General features: G+C 45.8%; 2 protein-coding genes across 2 annotated transcripts in view; both read left to right on the top strand.

Annotated features, from left to right (window-relative positions):
- Positions 1-3,766: 3,766 nt before the first annotated feature.
- Positions 3,767-5,688, top strand: LOC134467174 (probable vesicular acetylcholine transporter-B). Its single transcript, XM_063221083.1, has one exon. It carries the CDS (start codon positions 3,808-3,810, stop codon positions 5,368-5,370), a length of 1,563 nt encoding a protein of 520 aa, XP_063077153.1. The 5' UTR covers positions 3,767-3,807; the 3' UTR covers positions 5,371-5,688.
- Positions 5,689-7,384: 1,696 nt separating this feature from the next.
- The window catches only part of LOC134467602 (choline O-acetyltransferase-like), a 24,088-nt gene continuing 21,817 nt past the window's right edge, over positions 7,385-9,655 (top strand). The window contains exons 1-2 of the mRNA XM_063221444.1: positions 7,385-7,432; positions 8,533-8,724. Of these exons, the coding sequence (XP_063077514.1) occupies positions 7,385-7,432; positions 8,533-8,724 (240 nt within the window). The remainder of the gene's footprint in view (positions 7,433-8,532; positions 8,725-9,655) is intronic.

Genomic DNA, 9,655 nt, shown 5'->3' with positions numbered 1-9,655 from the left:
AATGTGTGGTGTAAAAATAATGCAATCTTTTATTTTAAACCATATTATTAGTGTGTCCCACTTTAGGATATGCGGCCCTAAAGTGGGACACAAGATTTGCCTTATGTGGGACAGTTGTAAAAGTAGTAATTTAATAAGTCAAACAATTACTATGAAGTCAAACACCATGTACACATAAAACAATGGATATTTAAATCTATATCAAAGTTGTTTTTCAGTCTCTCTGGACTAATCTATTAGAGCAAAGCTATCAACACAACATTCGAGTCAAAAAAACGGAAGTTCTTTCCTCAAAAAGAGCAGCCATGTGTAAATGGATTCAATAGTCGTAGTCATATTTACCGATAATAGACAGTAAAAATAATTTCTGAAACATGCTCTGAATGTGTAGCTGATATGTCTTTAAGTGTGGCAGATAACATTTTGGACTAATATTTTACACAAACATGTTTTAGAGACCTTTTAATATACACTGTCCCACAATAGGAAACCGAGTGTCCCACTTTAGGGATAACCACGTTTTTTGACCAACTTGCATTATTACTCAAATTATTCGAATTAGAAACACTTAACATGTTTTTTATCTTCTTAGTTGATTAGAGCATAACTGAGGATTAAAAGGGTGTAATTTGTTTGTATTGAGATGTTGTCATTAAAATGTAATACACCACCAACGTTGAAGTGACAAAAAATATCCCACATTAGGGCATTCTACCCTACATGCCAGCTGAGGCTGGATAGTTGGTCACAACGCAGTCTCACCCCAAGTAGTCAATTTCTGACTACCTTGGACCAGACGGCAGTTTTTGACGTCTTGGGTATTCCTTCCACGTCACATTTTGACTATGTGGCCTAACCCTAAACCTATTCCTAAACCTAACCTCAATGACGTTATGCTGCCACAAGGGGGCGCCTTTGAGGACATAGTCAAAATGTGACGTGGAAGGAATACCCAAGACGTCAAAAATTGCAGTCTTGGGGTGTCAAAAATTGAGTAGTCAAAAATGGACTACTTGGGGTGAGACTGTGTAGTTGGTCATTGTTCATTTCTTGTTCAGCAGGGTTGCAGCTGAGGGGATGAAGGATTTCTTGTATCTGTTTTTTGTGTGCCAGTGGAACATTGAACCGTCGACGGGAGTGTTTACCCATCAGGACTCTTACCCAGTCCTTCTGGGGTATACCATGGGGATCTGACCAGTTCGTTGACGAGATAGTCAGAGTGCATTTGTGACGGAAGTGTTCCTACACAGTTTGTCCCCCTTGGGGCGCGAACCTGCCACCTTGTCAACTACATTGGTTCGGCAATGGGAGTCACAGTATGAGTGCGCTGAGCTAAAGGGCCGGTCCGATAGCCCAATGCTACCGCACATAGGCCTATTGAGGTTTCGGGAGGGAGGTTTACTAACGCTCCATGTCAAATTCTGCTAGTTGGCCTCCGCTACACTCTCCCCCCTAAACCTCTCTCTCATCCGGGTCACGGCACCACTGTGACGGAAGTGTTCCTGCACATGTTGTCCCCCTCAGGGCGCAAACCTGCCACCTCGTCAACTACATCGGTTCGGCAATGGGAGTCGCATACGAGCGCGCTGAGCTAAAGGGCCGGTCCAATAGCCCAACGCTACCGCACTGTAGTGAGGTTTCAGGAGGGAGATTTCGTTCCGCACCGAACTCTGCTAGTTGGCCTCCGTTACACATTCACAACCCTGATGGCCACTATATCACACTGCCTTCCCCTTCGGGAAGCGGACCCGTACGCTTCACACACTCTTGGTGTCCCTAACGTACCACCCACCATACATCTCCCATTCATTCAAGGATGCCTCACAATCCATGTTGTGGCCCCTCGCACAAGGGTTATCCATCATGGGTCCCTCGCATGGCTAACACAGCTGGGTGCACCCCTGATAGTGCCACTGAAAGTTTGAAAGTTTATTTATTTAACACTGGGACAGCATTTTTTTTAATGCAAAATATACAAGATTATAGCCGTAGGGCTAATTTCCATCTTTTGTCCCTTTGACAGGTTAGATCGTCCCTTAAAAGGAAATACAAACAAGTATTGCACAAGTTGTAAAGTTTAAAAAGAATAATTTCCATCTTTTTGCCCCTCGCCAGGTTAGATGGTCCTTTAAAAAGAAAGACAAACAAGTGTTGCACAAATTATAAAAACTACAGTCCAACCTCAATATTCAATTAGGTAGGCCCTACCTAAAATTCACATGACTAGTGGGTAATGAGTAACTGGTATCGTTTTGATGAGGACTCCTTTGGCTGTGTTATTTACCATGGCGTGAGAGCCTGGTCATTGTGTTCACAAGCCAAGGAAAGGTAGGTAGATAGGTAGGTAGGCCTATTAGTTTGAGTTTGAGTTAGTTTGAGTTGAACCCAGTGAATGTCGTGTATATGTGGAATTATTATCAGTTGCCCTAACTGCTAATTTGTTTATTCTTGAATGTATGCCCAGGCAGAGGCACATCTTGTCACCAGACTAGCCAGGCAGCCGCTTGGGGCTCTCAAGCCCCTAGATAGTGAATAACAGCTCACACTTTACTGCAGTAGGGGCAAGTTTGGTTCAAATATTCTTTCAATTGCATTTTCGCTTTGGGCCCCATCTGACCCTAGAATCGCCTCTGTGCCCAGGTCTGTACAGTACAGCATGCCTGCGCTGTAAGACCAGATGGTTGTTTTACTGAACAGGCCGCCAGATGGTGCTGTGGCATCATTTGTGGAGGCAAATGGACAGGGGACCTTCCCATGCCAGCAGGCTACTCACTGTAAAGGTCTTACGGACCTGCCTAAACCCTGACTTATTGCTGTCAGATTGAAAGCGATTGTGTAAACATTTGTTTATTTGTGTGTGTCATATTTCACACCTGTTAATCCCCATCCTGCCATTCACAGATTATTTTTTTTGTTGATATTTCCCTCCAGGATTGTCCATTTGCATTGGTCATGAAAAGAAAATGCAAGTCAATTTGTTCAGTACCAGGTGAAAAATAGACATCAGCATGTCACTTCTCTTTTATTAATTGGTTTATTTGTTTGTTTCATTGTGCGTGTATCTATTTCATTTCGTGAGGTATGTTGACTACATTAATAGAACCTGTCTGTCTGCCTATCTGTCTGTCTGACTGTCTATGGGGCTGTCCCGACCCACACCCATTTCATTGGCTGTGAGGTAGTGCTGCCTGAAATTAGCATAAAGGACGCAACTGGCTGCCGGCCCACGGGGGGACAAAGCGGCCATGCGTCACAGTTTCTCGGTGAGAGAGGAAGAGGGGCATGGGAAAAAATAAATAAATATAAATGAAACATGATATTGACAGTAGCATCTACGCGGTTACTCGTGGCAATGGCTGCAAGACCAGTTGTGATGTGATAGAGACGCGTGAGCGCGCCACAGGTGACGGAAGATCTCCCTCCTGCCTGCGACCCGCGTTGTCAACCGAGAGGTGAGGCGTCCGAAGAAAACTTCCCAGGAATAACGACAGACCCGGGGCCCCGAAGTGAAGAGCAACGTGCGCGATTCCACGACGTCACCTCTCAAAACCATGAAGCGACTGTTGACGTTAAGGACCAAACGTGACGAGGACAAGGCGATCTTGGACGCCGCTGGTGAAGTCGCTTGAATGCAGAGGGGGACACACAGCGGGGGTGAAAAAAGTTATTCGTCTTTTAGACTTGCGGAGTGACTGAAAGAGACAACAAAGAAACGTCCATGTCCAAACTATGCGCTCTGTGCACTGCTGATTCTCCAAGGTAGGAACCGCCAATACCAGTGTCGCTGCTAAAAGAAAATAAAGAATCATGGAGTCAGAGGGATCCACGGGGTCCGCGGGGCTGGCGAAATCCGCCGCCTCGAAACTATCCGAGATGGGGGAAAGAACTAAACAGTTAGGCACTGCTATGCAAGACCCAGACAGACAGAGACGGATTATTTTAGTGATTGTGTGCGTGGCACTTTTGTTAGACAATATGCTTTACATGGTGATCGTGCCAATTATTCCAGAATACCTGGCGGATCTGGAAAGTGCGGAGGAACACGCTTACGAAGCTACCCATGTGAACTCATCCGGCAAATTCAAAAGCAACCGAGACAATTTAGACGTTCAAATTGGAGTTTTGTTCGCATCAAAAGCCATCCTGCAGCTGCTCGTCAACCCCTTGTCCGGAACTTTCATAGACCGAGTGGGGTATGACATTCCACTTTTAATCGGACTCACGGTCATGTTTCTATCCACGGTAATATTCGCCTTTGCCGAAAACTACGGGACTCTCTTTATGGCGCGCAGTCTACAGGGACTTGGCTCTGCCTTCGCCGACACCTCCGGAATTGCCATGATCGCCGACAAGTACACCGAGGAGTCGGAGAGAAGTCGCGCGCTGGGCATCGCGCTGGCGTTCATCTCCTTCGGCAGCCTGGTCGCGCCTCCCTTCGGAGGCGTCCTGTACCAGTTCGCCGGCAAACAGGTCCCCTTCATAGTTCTGGCGTGCGTCTGTCTGGCGGACGGCATCCTACTTTTGACGGTGATAAAGCCCTTTTCGAACAGGACTCGGGAAAACATGCCCGTGGGCACCCCCATCTACCGGCTGATGATTGACCCATACATAATGGTGGTGGCCGGCGCGCTGACCGTGTGCAACATCCCCCTGGCCTTTCTGGAGCCCACCATCGCCAACTGGATGACTAGCACCATGCACGCCAGCGAGACGGAGATAGGAATGACCTGGCTGCCTGCCTTCTTCCCGCACGTCCTCGGGGTGTACATCACTGTCAAGTTGGCTGCCAAGTACCCTAGCTTGCAGTGGTTCTACGGCGCGCTTGGCATGGTCATCATCGGGGCGAGTTCGTGCGTGGTGCCAGCTTGCAAAACCTTCGGCCAGCTGATGTTGCCGTTGTGTGGCATCTGTTTTGGCATAGCCCTGGTGGACACCGCGCTCCTGCCAACGCTGGCCTTCCTCGTCGACGTGCGCCACGTCTCCGTGTACGGCAGCGTCTACGCCATCGCCGACATCTCCTACTCGGTGGCGTACGCGATGGGCCCCATAGTGGCCGGCCAAATAGTGCACAACTTGGGCTTCGTGCAGCTGAACTTGGGTATGGGGCTGGTGAATGTGCTTTACGCGCCTATGCTGCTGCTTCTGCGCTACGTGTGCCAGATGAAACCCTCCTACTCCGAGAGAGACGGGCTGTTGGAAGATGGGCCGACGGGACTCTACGACACTTTAAAGATGGAGGAGAGAAAATGTAAAATGAAAGGCTTGAGCACCACCGCGGCAAACTGTCTTCCTATTGATGAGAACGGACTGGACGCCTTTAGGGAACACCGCTCCTATTCCGAAGAGTCTTCAGGGCCCGAGTACCTATAGTTTAGACTGAAAATATGGCTCGCAAGTTTGTTACATTTCAGAGATGTTTTGTTTTGATATGTTATTTATGTAGAATCATATTTTTCTGCTCATTATACGTGCAATATATAATTACCAAATAATGATTGTCTTATGCGTTTCAAGTATGGGCTTCTTAGTTGACCATAATGCTATTATTGCGGCTTATACAACCACTGGTGAAACGCTTATTCCTCTAATTGGTATTGTGAAAGGTCTATATTTGACTGTGTGCACATGTACTGTATTGTAAAAAGGTAAATAGAAAACACATTATGTAAAATAATAATATATTTAACTGAAAAGAGAGAAAAAAATCATGGAAACCAAATAAATGTAGTCTAAGCTACTTTATATTTCCAGGTGAACACAAATAATTGTTTACAACCAGTTGTCCATGTCATTAGACTTCATTGCAAGTTTTCAATCATCGCATTGATTTTGAGTGAGCTCCTGTCTGTTGTCCAGTTTGAACCGTTCAATCACGTGTCTACCACTAATAGACCCTCTTGTTGTAAATATGTAGGTTTCTGTAAATTCAACTATGCCTATGTGGACCCGTGTAAAGCTGAATGTGTGTGTTTTGTGATTCAGGTAGAAGTTAATAGATCTTTGTCAGAGAGAATGAACTAAAAAAAACTGCTGAAATGTGTACTGGTTGAATAAATCTTCAATCGAATGAAAAAAGATGATTTTGTTTTTATTCATCACTCACTGAAAATCATAATAATATGCTAATAATAAACATCAGACACTGAATTCGTTCATGTTGGAAATAAAACATGAATTCTGAAAGACTGATATGAAGGCAACAATTTTATCCCAAGTTTTTATTTCTCTATGAAATAATGGTGTTGCTGAAATGAATGTATAAATTAATTGGAAACGGAAAGCATGCATACCGCGCGTAAAAGCGACGGAGAGCAGAAAATACACTGGAAAAGACAAAACGTACAATCGAAGGGAATTGCATGCGTAATATATTCTATATGGAAATCATTATAAATGTTTATTTACATTGCAATAACCTAGCCAATTTGTAGGTCCCACACGACCTAACTTGATCAAAAGGACAGATTTAATAAATGCATGGTAAGAAAAATCTGTCAAAATATGTGAATCGCGGGCTACAGTTCCCTGCACATGTCTCCAAAAAAGTGAAACCAGTAACTCATCCTCGTCCTAAGATCAGACCCAGCGCCCTCCCTCCCTCCTCCCAACCCCCAGCCCACAGCCCCCATCCCCCGGCTCTCCTTCCCAATCTCCCATCCCGAACGCTGACACATGAAATGACTTGCGAGGCTACTTGCTGCCAGTTGCTTGCCCCATTCATAACATTTTTTTTGCATAGGTGGACAGGGAGGGAGGGAAGCTGTCACACAAATATGTTTCCACGAATAGATTTCGATGGGAGGAGTTTTGGCCCGCGGGCGTAGGTAGAGACGCAAGCACCTTCAGCACGTTGCGCCAGCTCTCCGAGAAAACCGCACGAGACACCGACTGCCAGATGACGCGCTAAACTGGAAACGTCCACCCGCCTCTGTGCGCCTCTTCCACATCTGGGCGTATGTAAGAACCGGACAAGGCACCGGCGAGAGGGATGGAGAGGACTGCACCAACGCGTTTGCGCCTCTGACTGGATTTACTCTCCGGGCAATCTCAAAAGTACGTTTTTTCCCTTTAATATGCACAGCAATGACTTAACATTATTACCTGCTCATAACTTCTGTAACTTTAAAAGTTGCTTTGCAGATACAGTGTTATCCTGTGAATTCTGAAATACATTTAACTATTTGGAAGGCTTAGAACTGGAACATGTATCAGGGGGGAATGTTGTAGAAATAAACTTTATGAGCGATGCTCATTGGGGACAATTTATTAAAGCAACTTTCTTGGGAACATTTTAATTTTATCCATCCCCAAATTAGGCTGCATCGAAAGGTGTGGTGTTGAAGTAACAACGGAAGTCTGCAAACCCGACTCAGCAGATACGAGCATGCCTATCCTAGAGAAACAGTCGTCCCAAGGCCCCAAGGACATGACTGTGAGTACAAATACAAAAATGTGTTATTTTATTGTAATTGTTGTGGTTATTGACATGTCAGCTCCGGTGACACCATGGATTACCCCAGTATAGGCAATGTGAATCCAAAAAGGACTAGTGCATGTTTTTTGGGGGGGGCAAGAGAGTGGGTTTCAGCACCACTAATAGATGGGAAGAGACAGTATTTTAGAATACAGAGATGGCGTTTCGTGGAGAGACCACTAGGGGCGAGTGGTTTCAGCACCATGGACAGCGCTAGTGCTGGCGCGTCTCGGCGTCTCGGCCACGGGGACATGTGTGGAATTAATGTTTTCCCTCCTGACATATGGAAGTACAATGCGATAAGTGTTTAAATGTTGTTGGTCTATAAAATTAATTTGACCAATTGCGAAACAAAGCAAGGAATGGTAGGGAACGTAAGGCGTAAAATAATTTGGATGAGGTAAGCTATCTGGCCAGCATGACTTGACTGACTGACAGTAAGAATCCCCTGGGGTGATTGATTCCACTAATAAGGAATTACCCCTTTGTAACAGTGATGTTTGTCAGCTCAGATCGTATGCGTTATCATCTTGCCGGCTGGGCACAGATGCAAAGAGACAAGTGTTTACATACTTGCATTATTAATTTATTAATTAATTAGCAACAGCATTTGATTAATTATAGATATTGCGCGGGGCTACGTCCGCTTGTTTTGAACTGTTTACAAGTCACTCTGAGGATGTTTTTAAAAACCTCGTCATTAGCATGTTTACCTGAGGACATGCGTGTTTAGGACAAGTAGAAATATTCTTCCCACAGGGGTTTCCAATCAGAGCATGTCTCTAAGCATTTTCTTAATAAATAATTCAGGGTGCGCCACTCTGAGAATACAGCCAATGACGCGGCGTGGTGCGGTAGCGGTAGGAAGAGGGAACACTTCAGAAAGATTTAAATGTGAGACAATTAATATCCCCTTGGCTCATGAATAAACGCCTGAAGGCCATTGATGAAAAATAATAAGTCACAGCACTGGCAAATAATACACAGCGTTCAAACGCAACATTTGTTGGTGTGCTTTCTGTTCTCTAACGGATGCGGAACTGTTTCCACGGTCGCAGGCCTTGCCCAAGGTTCCAGTCCCGCCTTTACACCAGACGCTGGATATGTATTTGAGATGCATGAGACATCTCGTGCCGGATCAGATGTTCCGGGACACGCGAGCGATCGTGGAGGAGTTCGGAAAGGCCGGAGGCGTCGGCGAGATGCTCCAGAGAAAACTGCTGGAGCGGAGGGACAGGACCGAAAACTGGGTATGGCGCGCGCGCATGCGCGCGCACACACACACACACACACACACAGAGAGAGAGAGAGAGAGAGAGAGAGAGAGAGAGAGAGAGAGAGAGAGAGAGAGAGAGAGAGAGAGAGAGAGAGAGAGAGAGAGAGAGAGAGAGAGAGAGAGCCCCCCTCCACACACACACACACACACACACAAGGGTATCAATGTTTAATGGACCGTATCCATTGATGGAAACAAGCAGTTTAGCCAAGGCCTATTTGATGATTAAGCAATATTTATTGCAAAATGTGTATTTTAATTGATTAATGTAGGCTATTTTCAAGCAACAAAAACAAGTCTTTGGAGATGGGTGATGCAGGACAGCGAGGATGCATTGAATGAACGAGTGTAAACACTGTATCCAGACCCTATCAGGCGACCCATTCAACATCGAGGGGTTCAATCCAAACGGCGGCTCGCGAGGCTAATGGATTTCACATCCCCGATATCCATCATACTCCCGCGCTTGCACAAACCGATTCTCCGCCTCCTGCCATCACGTCCCCCTTTTCTCCGTTGCTGACAAACAAGGGACGCCCGATATTGATGGGCAGTCGCACCCCATTGCGCACAACAACTGTCCATCGTCAAAGTAACTGATCGGAGCCCGAAGATGAACTGGGGTTAACAAAGGGCACGCGGCGCATGAGCGCCGTGACGCACGAGGTGTCCTGAACACAGACAAATGCGTTTTACTCGTCTCGTAAGCCCTTGGGGAAAAAGGTTTTGTAGAATCATTCTACGGACAGCCTGATGTTAACAACTGTGGTTACAAGACAGTGTGTATGCGCAGTTTTGTTGCCCAAATCTTTTTTATAATGGGTGAGAATTCTCATCTAAAAAAGAGCGATGGGGAATGAATACAATAGTTACTGAACGCTGTGAATTAGTTAGGCCCACTAAAC

Source organism: Engraulis encrasicolus, chromosome 17, assembly GCF_034702125.1.
Source record: "Engraulis encrasicolus isolate BLACKSEA-1 chromosome 17, IST_EnEncr_1.0, whole genome shotgun sequence".
NCBI classification, from domain to species: Eukaryota; Metazoa; Chordata; class Actinopteri; order Clupeiformes; family Engraulidae; genus Engraulis; species Engraulis encrasicolus.
Note: the sequence above shows the minus strand (reverse complement) of the source record. Positions and strands in the feature narration are given on the sequence as shown.

Bases quoted from the DNA above. Each gene is read 5' to 3' on its own strand.
- LOC134467174 (XM_063221083.1), top strand. From the start codon at position 3,808: ATGGAGTCAGAGGGATCCACGGGGTCCGCGGGGCTGGCGAAATCCGCC.